At 40.3% G+C, this 15,324-nt stretch overlaps 2 protein-coding genes across 5 annotated transcripts; both read left to right on the forward strand.

The window, feature by feature from the left end:
* Positions 1–3,890: 3,890 nt before the first annotated feature.
* LOC124259265 lies at positions 3,891–8,782 on the forward strand. 4 transcript variants are annotated; one of them, XR_006893798.1, is made up of 4 exons: positions 3,891–4,267; positions 7,374–7,571; positions 7,832–8,102; positions 8,369–8,782. XR_006893798.1 is itself a non-coding variant. In XM_046693373.1 (3 exons), the coding sequence occupies exons 2-3, from the start codon at positions 7,847–7,849 to the stop codon at positions 8,668–8,670; spliced, it is 558 nt and encodes a 185-aa protein (XP_046549329.1). In that variant the 5' UTR covers positions 7,374–7,571; positions 7,832–7,846; the 3' UTR covers positions 8,671–8,782. The 4 variants fall into 4 exon arrangements, 1 of the variants encoding a protein (XP_046549329.1); XR_006893797.1 differs by lacking the exon at positions 3,891–4,267 and adding an exon at positions 5,672–5,906; XR_006893796.1 differs by lacking the exon at positions 3,891–4,267 and adding an exon at positions 5,672–5,902.
* Positions 8,783–10,898: 2,116 nt separating this feature from the next.
* LOC124259263 lies at positions 10,899–14,698 on the forward strand. Its single transcript, XM_046693372.1, has 4 exons — positions 10,899–11,216; positions 12,912–13,106; positions 13,327–13,647; positions 14,499–14,698. The coding sequence occupies exons 1-4, from the start codon at positions 11,036–11,038 to the stop codon at positions 14,672–14,674; spliced, it is 873 nt and encodes a 290-aa protein (XP_046549328.1). The 5' UTR covers positions 10,899–11,035; the 3' UTR covers positions 14,675–14,698.
* The last annotated feature ends 626 nt before the right edge of the window (positions 14,699–15,324 follow it).

Below are 15,324 nucleotides of genomic sequence, written 5' to 3' on the forward strand. Positions count from 1 at the left end.
CCGTGAACTCGCTAAGTTTAGTCGCCGCCAACTTTATTCACGGAAATAATTGTTGATAACCACCCTACTATTCCCAATTTGGAAAAGACCTGACATGCCACGTTTTATGTGGGATACATGGACAGTGGAAGTGGAAGGACTGGGCATTACGGCCGGGACGGAAGCTGTCAGGTTAGGACGTGTGGGCCGACGTGTGTTGTCGACGTCAACACACGTAGATCTGGACCCGCTTTGAATATACTGCCGCTTTTGCGCTGCTGACGGATTTTCCAGCTTCGTGGTTTCTTCTCTGGGATTAGGGTCAAGAAATTCTTCTTCAAACCATTCGCTTTTTACTTAAAAACACCAAAGATGCTGCCGAGATAGAAATTGCCGATGTCCGACATGTTTGTTTACAAACAATAGGGTCAACGAGTTCGTTGTATTCATACGCGATGAATCGGTCACTTTAATTAGCGGTCCTTAAACTGTCATTTAAGTACGGTTTTGATGAGCTCTCAGCCAATCAGAATCGAGTATCACACATTGTCGTGCTATCTTATCGATTTTGAAACGTACTTTTACGATAAATTTAGTTTTTATAGTTTAGCGTCTCGAATTTAATTCATGGTTGGATGTCCGTTTTTCTCTATCCATTTAATCCAATATATTTCACTGTAACTGACTTTTAAAAAATTATTTGTTTGTTTGTCTTCAGGTTCTGTTGACAGTGCATTGTTACTATTGCCCATAATATCTCCGATAAAACTGAATGGATACGTTCTACCCTGAAATCAAATACTAGTAACACAAGTTACGAACGATGAAAATAACAATTTTATCATAATGCAAATGCCAGTGGGATCAACATTCAATTAACGCATTCTCACCATCGCGGAAAGTATGCCGTCAACACCGAAAGTTAATGCTGGGCCATGTCACCGACTGACCATTTTCAGCCAGTTTCTTGGCCTATGTCTATGAACATACTCTCAACTGTTGCATGTACCTCGAATATGGCGTCCTACAGTCCATTCATCGGTACAAAGATATGACTTCCGTCCATCCATCGGTACAAAGACATGACTTGCCAGGGTTAAGTCATCCAATTTACCAAATGCTGATATGATGCACACTCTTTTATCCTGCGTATTAATTGAAAACAAACATTTCAAGTCTGTCCTGTCTGCCGATGAAAACATCTCCTTCCAAACGTCGAAGTATCCAATATGCATCATCCGATTCAGAATAACAGTGCACCACTAAAAACTCCCTTTCCTAGCACAGATCGTTTTCTTTTCCTTTCCGGACACTTGTGAACAGAAGAAGGTCGGTTGTTCCGTAACGCTAATCACATCAAGGTCAGGGTCATGGACTATTGTTTAAAAACATTTGTTCACAATAAATTTCTCGTTGAATAACCCCCACTTGTTGCATAATCTGTTTATACTCTTGTTGTGAGTTGGCATTGTATAAATCGTTAGATTTTCAGCATTTTCACTCTATAATGACGTGAAGCTAACGACGGCAAAACTGCTTGGTGAACAGTTTGAGGTAAACCGCACGCATTTGACTACTTATGAGGTATCCTGCATCACGTACTATGAAATACATAATGTCGATAATAATGAAACTCAAATGATTCTCCATGCTTAACTTTAGAAAATTTTCACAATTCTGTCATATCCCTAGATAAATATATGTTTATTATTCGATTATCGTGGAATCATTATTGACTGTGTTAATGGAGTTTGGTTTCATACGCGTAGGAATTGACAAAATGCATCTTTGCCTCTAACATAAAGGATGAATGAAAGAATCTTTCAATCTTCATCTGTTCAAATTTGACCATAGGCAATGAAAACAATAGACTACTCGTGGCGAGGAGAGACGGATTTTCTGTCCTTCGTGAATTAAATGTTGCCAAAGTTCGAGAGTTACAAAATTGAATTCACAAATAATCCGTCTTCCTCGACATTCGTAAGCTGTTGTCTATTGACTAGTGTAATATGAGGAGGCATGTCCTGTTATTCACGCCATGTGACTGTGCTGCAGTCTGAGTCAGAAGCACGGGTTAATGACAAGACACCAAATTTAGCATCAACAAGGAAATACCAGTACGGATCTCGAAACCATTTTAAGAGTAATTGCACTGGTAACCTCGTCATTAGACGATGCAGTAGGTATATACACTGAAACAGTTACTCTGCAACTGGTATGTTACATCCTTATTGGGAATGGTTGTCATGGTAGCTCCAGATTGTCATCCTTTGATCTAGCAGGTAGGTAGTGTGAAACAGGTACCAAGCATGTGTGATAACACAACTAAGAAGTGGTTGTACAGGTAGTTTCATGATTGTCATCAGTGGATCTAGCAGGTAAGTAGTGTGAAACAGGTACCAAGCATGTGTGATAACACAACTAAGAAGTGGTTGTACAGGTAGTTTCATGATTGTCATCTGTGGATCTAGCAGGTAGGTAGTGTGAAACAGGTACCAAGCAGTGTACCACATCATGTGTGATAACACATCTAAGAAGTGGTTGTAACAGGTAGTTTCACATGATTGTGGTTGTCAGTGGATTGTAGCAGGCGATAGCAGGTAGTGAAACAGGTACCAAGCATGTGTGATAACACATGTAAGAAGTGGTTGTACAGGTAGTTTCATGATTGTCATCAGTGGATCTAGCAGGTAGGTAGTGTGAAACAGGTACCAAGCATGTGTGATAACACATCTAAGAAGTGGTTGTATAGGTAGTTTCATGATTGTCATCTGTGGATCTAGCAGGTAGGTAGTGTGAAACAGGTACCAACCAAGCATGTGTGATAACACACATCTAAGAAGTGGTTGTATAGGTAGTTTCATGATTGTCATCTGTGGATCTAGCAGGTAAGTAGTGTGAAACAGGTACCAACCAAGCATGTGTAATACCACATCTAAGAAGTGGTTGAACAGGTAGGTTCATGATTGCCATCTGTGGATCTAGCAGGTAGGTAGTGTGAAACAGGTACCAAGCATGTGTGATAACACATGTAAGAAGTGGTTGTAGGTAGTTTCATGATTGTCATCAGTGGATCTAGCAGGTAAGTAGTGTGAAACAGGTACCAAGCATGTGTGATAACACATCTAAGAAGTGGTTGTATAGGTAGTTTCATGATTGTCATCTGTGGATCTAGCAGGTAAGTAGTGTGAAACATACCAAGCATGTGTGATAACACATGTAAGAAGTGGTTGTATAGGTAGTTTCATGATTGTCATCTGTGGATCTAGCAGGTAAGTAGTGTGAAACAGGTACCAAGCATGTGTGATAACACATGTAAGAAGTGGTTGTACAGGTAGTTTCATGATTGTCATCTGTGGATCTAGCAGGTAAGTAGTGTGAAACAGGTACCAAGCATGTGTGATAACACATCTAAGAAGTGGTTGTACAGGTAGTTTCATGATTGTCATCAGTGGATCTAGCAGGTAAGTAGTGTGAAACAGGTACCAAGCATGTGTGATAACACATCTAAGAAGTGGTTGTACAGGTAGTTTCATGATTGTCATCAGTGGATATAGCAGGTAAGTAGTGTGAAACAGGTACCAAGCATGTGTGATAACACATGTAAGAAGTGGTTGTACAGGTAGTTTCATGATTGTCATCAGTGGATATAGCAGGTAAGTAGTGTGAAACAGGTACCAAGCATGTGTGATAACACATCTAAGAAGTGGTTGTACAGGTAGTTTCATGATTGTCATCAGTGGATATAGCAGGTAAGTAGTGTGAAACGCAGGGTGCATGTGTGATAACACAACAGAAGTGGTTGTACAGGTAGTTTCATGATTGTCATCAGTGGATCTTGCAGGTAAGTAGTGTGAAACAGGTACCAAGCATGTGTGATAACACAACTAAGAAGTGGTTGTATAGGTAGTTTCATGATTGTCACCAGTGGATCTTGCAAGTACGTACAGTGAAACAGTTACTCTGCATGTGGAACAATGATCCGTGTACCATAAATAACATCGAATCACACATGTGTAACTATCTGGGGGACCGGGCAACAACACGTCAACATTGATTCCAGAAATACACCTCTGTCTATGCTATAATGCCAATGTCGTAATCAACTCACAATAACATACGTTCTGGTACTGCCATGTTCCCTGGCACTCTCAGGGACAGAAACGACGGTCTGTAGAGACTGGGGATATACGTGCGATGGCTGACTCTAGGTCCTCGTGTCCAGATAGGAAAACAGGACATTATACCAGGACTGTTCATGAGGTGTCACAAAGGTGATCATTCAGAGGTACGTCAACCATTGATTGGGTTGTACAGAACTTTAGCTATCATACAATACCTATGTTTTCAACTACGTGACAGACCTATGGGCTGTCGTCAGTCAGAGTTGGTGAAGATAGTTAACCTTTTCAACTTCTAAAAGAAGTATGTCTGGATCCATACTTCTTCATGCATTTCATTGTTTGCTATATAGAATTAAATGTAAATGTGAAGATTATATTTACAACAACATAGATATGTATCGGGTCCTGTCTGCATCAAAGAGAGTTGTGACCATCGTCCCTTACCACTGACCTCATACATTTACATTGTATATAGCAGTGCAGATGGACTGTGAGACATTATTTTATTTTAAATCTCTCTTACGATAAAAACAGTAAAGAAACTCGAAAGATAACACGAGTTGCTTATTGTAAGTATATAGAATTTAAAAATATGGTCACAAAGTACACAGATACTACAAAGTATATGTACATGTACAACTGACCTACCCTGTGTTGACAGGATAAATCTGTCGCCAACACATCACTACTTTATCATGATTCAGTAATTCAGGATATACCCGGACATGTATAATGGCTTTTAGAAATAGGGATTTTGTGTATGGTTGGCGAAAGGGGCTTGTGGCTAATAGAACATTGATTCAGATGATTCCAATACATAAAGTTTAGGTGCTATTTGATTACACACAATTAAGAATTACCAAACAGCTAAAAGTATGTTTGATGATAGTTGATTTAAAGTATTGAAAACAGACAGACAGACACACAGACATTAACAAAGGCAATAATGAATTTATGGGCAGCATATAACGCTCATCTTTCCGCGAACACCAAGTATCATTTACTGTAGACTGAATATGTTATTTACTGTAGACTGAGTATATCATCTACTATAGATGAAGTATATCACTGACAGCTGATGAAAGATACCGTTTACTATTATCATGCGTATACATAGCAGATATTATCTGCTGTAGATGGAGTATATAATTTACAGTCGTAACTGTAGATGAATAGCTTATTGAATGAATTACATGTTGTAGATACAGACAATAGATGGAGTATATTATATTACTGTAAATGGAATATTTCGTTAACAAAAGACTGACAATAACATGTACTGTACACTAACTAAATTTATGTATGCAAGGACTGTTAGTCAGTCACTAATGCAATTTAAGATTACATAGCAGGCCATACTATCAGGCGCATACCATTGAAACTTTGTGCATAAGTTGCAAAGCTTTATGCGCAGATCCCGAGGGTTTGCATTTTAGCAAGTACACCGTCAAGCCCGGGCTTCATCTGGTAGCTACGCTGCATAGGAAACTGCGTGATTCACGCGCACATCCCGTGTTCATTCATAAAGTTCAGCGCATTGTCAGGTCACGTGATTCACCGCTCATTGCGTATGGCCCAGTCTATCGTCGGGCGCTCCACACTCGTGTTATCGATGTCACTTGTGTATCGCGTACATATCTCCTAGTGAAGTAACAGATGAATGGATATAATAGTACTAGTACTACTGAGTGTGTGTGGTCAGGTAGTGTCTGTGACACTGCGACAGTGTCCGGACTCGTCTGTGTGGAGCGTTGACTTGCACGACTGTGTGCCTTGTAAGGAACTATGTGGACGTGGGAGTAAGTACATGTAATACTACGTTTCACCTGTTTTGATTTCTTGTAATATGTCCATATACGTGATTGGACATCTGGATATGTGTGAATTATTAGGCGTGTATGTCGCATGTGAAAATGTTAACGCCCTAATGTGGGTTGGGTAGCCTAGCGGTTACAGCTCTTCGCTTGTCACGCCGAAGGTCCGGTTTCGAATCCCAACATGGGTACAATGTGGTGTCACCCGCCATGATATTTCTTGAATATTGCTAACGAATACATAAAACCATGTTCACTCATTACTGGTTCCTTATTGCATACATTTAAAAGGCCCCAACACCCTTTCCCTAATCATAAACAATGCGCACGTGTTTACATTCGTTTTGAAAACTTTCCTTTAACCTGTTATAGAATAGACGTAAAACAATCCGAGATGTGTCGGCCTCGGTTGGTGTTCCAATGGATCACGTGTAATGTTAGTTGTAACATAACTACAAGTGTAGGCTTGGCAAGAAACAATCACCATAGTTCCTACAGGGCATCCCACACACACCGGCTCAGCGATGACTTAACATAACACCACTGCCACAGGCAAATTTGCATATCACGTGACCGGACTTTTCTCTTGTTTGTAATCAAACGCGCATATTCATAATAAGAAGAGACTGGACTCACGAAAGCTTTTCGGCGCTCTCTTCATAATGTTTTACATTGTTACATATATATTCTTCCACAACTGCGACAGTAAGGTCTATGACAGTACATATTTAGATATCAAACTGGCTGCATCGTTTGCTCTCCATCAGCCTCGATGACAGCACGTGGAGCCGTACAACCTATGTAAACAAAGGATCGCTACGCAAATCGAAATAGTGTTACATGTTTTAGGATATTTTCTCAATGAAACTAAACCATTCTATCAAAGATGTTTGATTAGTTGTGTAGACTCGTCAAAAATAAAAGAGTTGAGAAATATGTAAATTATATTGAATGGACGGTGCAAGATGTGACGAATCGTCACATTTTTCTGGCCTGTGGCAGAGATACTATGCTGGCTTGTCGCATGGAACTCTGGGTAGAGAGTGAGCATCCCAGGTACAAAGTACACAGGAAACGTACACGTAGAATGGCAAAATGCTGTCCTCGGGACACACCTGAAACTTCCGCGTCTAAAAATAGCGCATACGTGTTTATAGTGAATGCGCGGGCGTTGGCAAATGGTAAAGACTCCTGAAGCTCTAAATGTATATCTACATTGACTATCTGTGCTGCTTGGGAATAATATTGAGCTGCTCCTCATCTTAACAAATTGTGGTTGAATGTATGGGGAGAGTCCATTTAGAGTACATGTCTTGTCAGCAAGCTAGTTCTTGAATCTGAGGGAAAGCACAAGATCCATGTGACACTCGTACACTCACAGCACTAAAATATTAGTCTTTGTCATTCATTCATTGTCTTTGTCATTCATATTTTCTTTCATTCATTCATTTGCCAGAAAAAGATACAGCCAGTTCACCTCAGAAGTCCCAACAATTCCGTCGACATGGAAACGGCAGACATAAACGCGATGATTATGATTGTGGCGACTTCAACTACTACGACCCCGCCATACACGGATGTACGCCGTGTGACCACCTGTGTGACTACCACGAACACCAAGGAACTACAAAGCGTTGCATGGAGAAATGTCCAGGTAGTATGTCTTCGTGGTACCTATAGCTTCATGTTAAAGTTACGTAAAACATTTTCTTCTGAAATAAGCATGTTCTAATTTATAGATAATATATAGATACTTTTTACGAGTATTATGTGTATATGCAAAGTATATTGAAAATCATCCCCAGGTCATTCCGATTTCTTTAATTGACCATAAGCGTTATAATAGGTTGTTATATATATGTAAATACTAGTTAACAGTAGTGAACAGGCATGGCTATTTTTGCGTGTTAACAGATTACTATGTAAAGGATGGGACCTACGGCCAGTTCACAAGAAGAGAGGTCTACAAAGGATACGAGTCCTGATGATTCCAAAGGAGACGCTACCTTGACTGTAGTATTGATTATATTTGCGATAGTGTTTGTCCTGTGTACTGGCGTTATGGTTTGGAAACGGAATCAGATTTGGCAGTTCCTGGAGAGACAGTGTACAACCGATGAGGAGAAAACCTCGGTGCCATGCTGCCAGGAACAGGGAATCTGCGAGTCTGCCAATTCCAAAGTGAGTAGTAGTTAGTTTTGTTATACTTGGGGGAGGACAAAAACCTATGATCGTGGGTTCGAACCTTAAACTGACCTGCACTAACTGTACCAAGGTCTGTCTGGACCATACCCAATGTGAGTGTAAGACATGAACAAATGTGTACCGAAACTGAAACTGTAGTAATCTTGACTTGGCACACATTCTAGACCTTCTGTATTAGGTATATTTGATTCAGGGTCAGTAGGACAGTCGATATATTCTTGAGAACTTTTAATTTATGAATTTCAGCCCCTTTGACCCACTCCCTAGGACCAATATGCCAGCCAGTTACAGAAACTCGCCACGAGAACAAAGCAGACCAGTACCTATACACAGAGACGTTTGCTGAGATTGACCTACGGTATGCTGTATTGGATGAACCGTTCTCACAGACCACAACACCATCCCTAAACAAACCTGTTCCACGGATCACCCCAGTCAGACTGCCTCCATCTATCACCCAACCATCCCTAAACAAACCTGTTGCACGGATCACCTCAGTCAGACCCTCTCCAACTATCAACCACCCCAACGCAAACCGTATCTGCTGATGGCACCAACCTGACAACCTACCCCAGTCACTCCACAATCCCCAAAGTTGTTGATACTGATAGTGATGATACACACTCGTGAGGAGGAAAGTGACGAAGGCACCTGTTAACATCGAACATGAACTAAATGAAAACCAAGTTCTACGGATAGTCAACTTCTTTATTGCAAGGAGTGCGAAGTTTCGGTGTAGGTACTAACACCGTTTTCAAGCGAAAACCAGGTTCTATGGATAGTCAACTTCTTTATTGCAATGTGTGCGACGTTTCGGTGTAGGTACTAACACCGTTATCAACTCGCACTCATTGCAATAAATAGTTGACCATCCATAGAGCTTGGTTTTCCTTCATCTATACTTCATCTTCAACTTCTAAAATGCCTCTCAAAGAAGGAACATGAACTAGTTTGTATTTTATGCCCCTTGTCAATCTTATACTCAAACTTGAAAACCAGTTGCGATACACGTTAAAGGATAAAACCTAAAGTAATTAAATTGATGGAATTGATTCAGACTAGTTTAAGTTGCTTCTGATAGAAAAACACCGTTTTGTGTTACTAGCTCATACTGTGATTGCTCGTGTTTACGCTCGCATGTACGTCTTTCGTTTTTCTTATTTGAAGGATGACAATCTCAACTTTACGTATGTATCTTGAGTGAGTGAGTATGGTTTAACGTATATATCTTTAGTGGGTGAGTGAGTGAGTATGGTTTTACGCATCTTTTTGCAATATTCCAGACATAACCAGGCGCGGGACACCAGAAATGGTGTTCACATATTGTACCCATGTGGGATTCGAACCCGGGCCTTCTGCGCGAGGAGCAGACGCTTTAACCATTCGGCTACCCCAACGCCCCGTATATATCTTGAAGTGATATGTATATGATTACCAGTGGAAGTTCTATTGTTTTATATACACACACCTGCTTTTATACGATTTTGCGATGTTCCTATATTTGTTGAGGAGTGTGATGCTCTATTTTAGGTGCAGATATACCTGCGTTGAATAACATAGTGTGTAAGTGCTTCACTGAATGTCTGTGTTGTTTGCAAAGTAGATGTTATTAGTTACATGATAGATGGTGACCTATTGTCTTGTAGCGTGATGGCATTACCTTGACTGTACAGTTACTGGGTGCATTGCACATGTACATGTAATTAATGTAAAACTATCCATGGGTAAGAATGTTGTTGAAATATTCTACATTCTGTATATAAGCACAGACGAACATATCAGCTGAATATGTCTTACATATGTTACTTCATACATAACTTGTGTTCAAACACATACCTGTTGTTAAGAGTATATTCATCCAGTGTTGGGAGAGTGTGTGAGTGAGTGAGTTGGGGTAACTCCTTCTCCGTCGAGTAACAATATCTTAACATGTAGGCCTATTTTTTAGAGCCAGTATAATATTAAATAATACGTAGCTATGAACACAGGTAAATTACAGAACGGATATTGTAGCGTCGAGTTTGGGACGTATTTTGGAATGACGTAAAATTGCAGAATATCATCTCTGGTAAAACTAGTTCCCAGCTAAAGCCCAACTCCGCCGATAGTTTTCTAACTGCTCATATGTGAAAAGTGATTCACTGGCTGCAGAGTGCGTGTTGCTTTGCAAATACTCCATGTCTCATACACTCTGTCAACAAAGAATATGGTGACATGCACTTCATAAAGTACTTCTGTATGATGTCATGTTCATTCATCACGTGCACGTATAAACGCATTAATACGTTGAATATCACGTTATTTGTGATATGATGTATTTCACTTATAATTTACAACTGTTGACATTTTCCCTTGAATTCTAAATATTGTTACAAACTTGTTATAAAATTAACATTTTTAATAAAATTATTTTGTAAATTTCCATGTTTTACTTAATTTCATTTTAGATTGCGAGAAAGCTCGTAGAATTGCCAGCAGAACTATTTTTGACAAACACTGATTTAATTAGGTATGCATACACAGAAAGTATTCACCCAGGTCTGAGGGTAGCGAAATATACAACACACACTAAATTGCTTTTTTGTGCATACATATCGAAGTTGCTTTTTGGAATTTAAGTTTGCAGTGATCCAGCAACTATTTTAAACCATGTAACGCTTGATATATTTTTGTTCTATTTTTAAAGCGTATATTTTATGTTTGTCCGGCTTGGAGTGTTCAACTTAATAGCTGATAGTTATATCCATGCCGAAGGTATACTATGGTATTTGAACGGCCCGCCACGATTACGTATTATACCACGTGGGTTATCAAACCATGTGACTCTCATTCAAGTTCAGATCACTCGTGTTTACATGACTATCACAACTGTCAAACAGCGGTCAGAGCACGCTAAACGTGTATGTATTGAGCATGAAAGTCACCAATCTCAGCAGGATCTGCTTTATCTTGTGTGGAATCATCGTCCTTCTGTCCTCGGTGTTTGCGGAATGTCCTGTTGGCAACATTTTGAATAACCTGTCTCAGACGTGTGTACGCTGTGTTGATGTCTGCGACCTCGCACGTGATCCTGGCTGTCTCAGTCGATGTCTGGGTGAGTGCGTCAACCATTATTGTCTTGTTATTACGCCATCTGACGTTTAAGTTTTTACATTCATGATATAATCTGTATATTCCGCATTTTCCATTAACATCCACGGATGAAGTTGACCTAGAAAACTGGTGTGTGAAACATGACGAAATGGCGTCATCGTTTCGTTTTCTGGCACGGTGGCAAGTATTTTGGCGACTACGCTAGGTTGTTGATTATTGGTTGTGATGGTAACTAATCATTTATAGGCTATCGGGATTTACACTTTTCGTTCAGTGACAGATTTGTCAACAATTGGGAGAAAATGATAGAGGTAAACATTTTTACACATTATATTTTGTCTAATTTATTCACGATAAATACTGATATTTTATTGAATATAAAATATAAAATCAAAATACTCTGCAAAATGACAATTATGTCAGTCGAACGTATTGACTGCTCAATGTAGTGGGAATGCCCAGAATTCCCTGATGTAAACAACTGACATGACTAGACACAAGCCTCGCTATCGAAATGCACCGAATGACCCTCGTTGCTACTACGTGCCGTGATACAATTCGTCGAATGAGACATGACGAAAGCAAAGCTTCTAATCTAGGTTACTACGCACTTGTAAGTGCATGACACATTTCAAAGCGTATTTATACATACCATTAGCGTTTTCACGTATACACTGAATGTATGGTCTTAATAACTGTCTGTGGTAGAAATATGTTGCAGGAAACAACAGTGGATAGTGGATAGTGGATAGGCGAGCGCGTTGTCTGAAAACACATACTTTGAAAGTCACATGCAATTGCATTGAGATAGGTGATTGAACCTGTGGAAAATTTAGAAATTTGGGGCTGTAGCATTACAGTAAGGATGGAAGAGACATGGTCCTGGGACTGTGATACGTACTGGCTGAGTGAATAGTGATGCCTCTTGTGTAATTTGGCCATTTGACTTGTTTATTGTGATGTTTGGCTCTGTAAGCACGAGGCCAACCAATCATCATTTTGAAGTGATCATAAACGAACTTGTATAATTTGAGTGATTACATTGAGTTGTTTGTGATCATGTTCATTAAATAACATAGCCTATTATTTAATTAGTTACCACGAAGATCGGGTTGGAATTGATCTTGTCGTAAGTCACTAACGGGATCGGGTAGTCAGGTTCACTGACTTGGTTGACACATGACATCGTATTCCAATTGCGTAGATCGATGCTCATGCTGTTAATCACTGGGTTGTCTGATTCAGGCTCGATTATTTACAGACTGCCTCCATATAGCTGGAATATTGCTGAATGCGGCGTAAAACTAAACTCACTCACTCACTTCGTTTATGTAGAAGTGTAACCCTACACGTTCAGGTTTGTGTTCTATAAATGTCAGTGGGTTCTAATTGATGATTGATGACAGATAAACCCAAGCCTTACATATGCCACCGATTATAACAGTTGTCAAACAAAACGCCAAATCTATTGTGGGGCTAGCCCAACATGTCATTAATAAATGTGACGCTACGCAAATACACACAGCAACATGTCTCTAGACAATATTTCTTAATGCCCCTTACGTTTTGAGGATAGGCTCGGTATATAAAAGACTATATTGTCCCAATGCCAGGTTCAAAGTACAAGGTATTTCACCAGGAATATAAATGGAAACGGGTTTTTTTCAATCTGACATACACGCAGTATTTGTTTCAGGTACAACATTAGCGTCTGATTTGAGGAGGTCGAACAGGCGCCGTCGGGATATTTTCAGTCAGAAATGCATCGACGTCGAATGCGCGGACTTCTTCTACTGCGACCCCGGGGTCGGGGAGTGCACGCCCTGTGACCAGCAGTGTGATCACCACCGCATCCAGGGCACAACAGAACAATGTCGCCACAATTGCCCAAGTAAACCCATCTTCTATGTATTTGAATAATCAGGAATAAACTATAAGCACATTTGTTTCTAAATCAATGACCTTACTAATTCTCTTTCCAAACGGACTTTAATTTCGTTCTGGCTCACATGGATACGATAAAAATTAGATGTGATCACAATTTTGATTTTATTGATTTTTTTCGAGTTAAATCAAATGGATAATGTGTCAATATAATGAAAACTTTTCAGAGTACTTCATCCGTATGGAAAGTACAACATCACAAGCTCCACACAACGAAGTCCCAAATCGCAGCACTACCGTGGAGCCTGGAGGCACAAGTACCCACTCTGATGAGCAGCAGTTGGACAGCGATCACAACACTCGGAGTGACGAGTTTATCATCGGCATCGCAATTATTGTCATTCTGATCAGTCTGGCCGGTATTGCGGTACTGCTGTGGAAAAGGAAGTATCTGGCCAAGATGTGTCGCCCAACCTCAGAGCCAGAAGAACAGAAATCATCTCTACCTTGCTCTCAAGAGGGGGAAGGGGAGCTCATCAATTCAAGAAGTAAATATACCTATTGATATAAGCAGTGGTTGTAGAAATCTTAGCAAAAAACATTAGTTGTAGTAGCAGTAATACTGGTACTAATTTAATAGCAGTAGAAATAGATAGAAATAGAAATAATACATATTGCAGTAGTCACAGTAGTAGTAGTAGTAGTAGTAGTAGTAGTAGTAGTAGTAGACCGCCTCCGTGGTGTAGTGGTTAGAGCGTCCGCCCGGAGAGCGGAAGGTCGCGGCTTCGATCCCCGATCGCGTCATATCAAAAAGACCTTAAAATATGGTACTTGTTGGCCCCTGCCTGGCGCTCAGCAATAATGGGTACAACAAGGACTGGTCGGCTCGGAGTCAGTATAATGTGTCTGAGTGGGGTATTCATGCTTCACTGCGGCATGGTATCTCAGTGGGCTAGCACTATAAAACCAGCTTCAGTCACGGCTAGTACAATCAGCCGCACATACGCATGCACGTCGTCATATGAGCTAAATATTCTCAAGCACGACATTAAACCCAATTTCATCTCACCTCACCTCAGTAGCAGTAGAAGCAGTAGATGTTACATTAGCTGTAGTAGCAGATACTGTGGTTGTAGTATACAGTTGTAGTAGAGTTAAGACTAGGAAGGGCGCGTTGTAGTCAGCAGTGAGGATGAAATCAGATCAATACAAGCGACATCATCCCAAAACAAAATTTCCAGAAGCTGAAAAGTTCGACCTCCGAAAGTTGTCTACCATAAATATTGACTTATTGGTAAATCTTTCTGTTTTTATTTCATAATGCAAGTTTGTGTGCAACAGTTTCATCAAGCTGTAGGAGTAGCAACTATCGAGAGGTTACAAATCATTTGTCTTTCAGCTCCGCTCACAGGACCACGTGGCCCCATTGCCCAAGAAAAGAACTTCCCTAAAGCTGAAAGTGGGAACCCCACAAGAGACCTGGGACTTGAGATGGGCCACCCAGAGATCTGCATTCCTTACACAGAGGTGGACGGCCCTGGTACACACTCCACGGCACCCAAGACGCTGTGTTGAGCTGTGTAGTTAAGCTGAAGGGGTCGTTGTCGTCACAGGTACTACAGATACGTACCCCAGGTACGTTTCTGTATACAGAAACGTACCTTGGGTACATATCTGTAGTACCCGTGCCGACAACGACCCCTTCAGCTGTAGTTAAGCAACACTGGCTTTTCTGTTGTATTGTCAGAAACATCCTTGTTTTGTATCAAATATGCCGTTAACTACACATTGGGTTTCCTTACAACAAGAGATTAGGTCACACCACGATTTTATAATATATTCCGTTGTCTGCTCTTTATGTTTTTACATGAATTTTGGATTCGCAGAGAAACGTTCAAACAACTATACACCTATATCATTTAATCATTCTAATCAATTTAATTTTATTAGCAAAAGGAGTTTGAAATGAATTTGCATAATACTCTCTATGTGAGATTAGCCCGTGAAGATCCAGTTTCGAATTGGTCTTCAGCAATCCATTCTTGTCCAATAATGGGGCAATATGGCCTGGACGGTGAGGCTCGCTGACTTGATCGATGTACGTCATCGTGTCGCTACTGTGTTGATTGATGCTCATGATGTCAATCACTGGATTGTCTGATCCAGACTCGATTATTCTCTCACCACAATCTTATGGCTGTAGTTGCAGCGTTATATCAGGTTAC

The sequence above is a fragment of the Haliotis rubra genome, unplaced genomic scaffold, assembly GCF_003918875.1.
Source record: "Haliotis rubra isolate DU_JTF1 unplaced genomic scaffold, ASM391887v1 Scf716, whole genome shotgun sequence".
Lineage (NCBI taxonomy): Eukaryota > Metazoa > Mollusca > Gastropoda > Lepetellida > Haliotidae > Haliotis > Haliotis rubra.

What these genes read in the sequence shown, in the direction of transcription:
- LOC124259265 (XM_046693373.1), top strand. Translation starts at nt 7,847, where the DNA reads ATGGGACCTACGGCCAGTTCACAAGAAGAGAGGTCTACAAAGGATACG. An exon ending in GTCTGCCAATTCCAAAGTGA is followed by an intron (nt 8,103 to 8,368) that starts GTAGTAGTTAGT and finishes TATGAATTTCAG; the next exon opens with CCCCTTTGACCCACTCCCTA.
- LOC124259263 (XM_046693372.1), top strand. Translation starts at nt 11,036, where the DNA reads ATGAAAGTCACCAATCTCAGCAGGATCTGCTTTATCTTGTGTGGAATC. An exon ending in CTGTCTCAGTCGATGTCTGG is followed by an intron (nt 11,217 to 12,911) that starts GTGAGTGCGTCA and finishes TATTTGTTTCAG; the next exon opens with GTACAACATTAGCGTCTGAT. An exon ending in GGAGCTCATCAATTCAAGAA is followed by an intron (nt 13,648 to 14,498) that starts GTAAATATACCT and finishes TTTGTCTTTCAG; the next exon opens with CTCCGCTCACAGGACCACGT.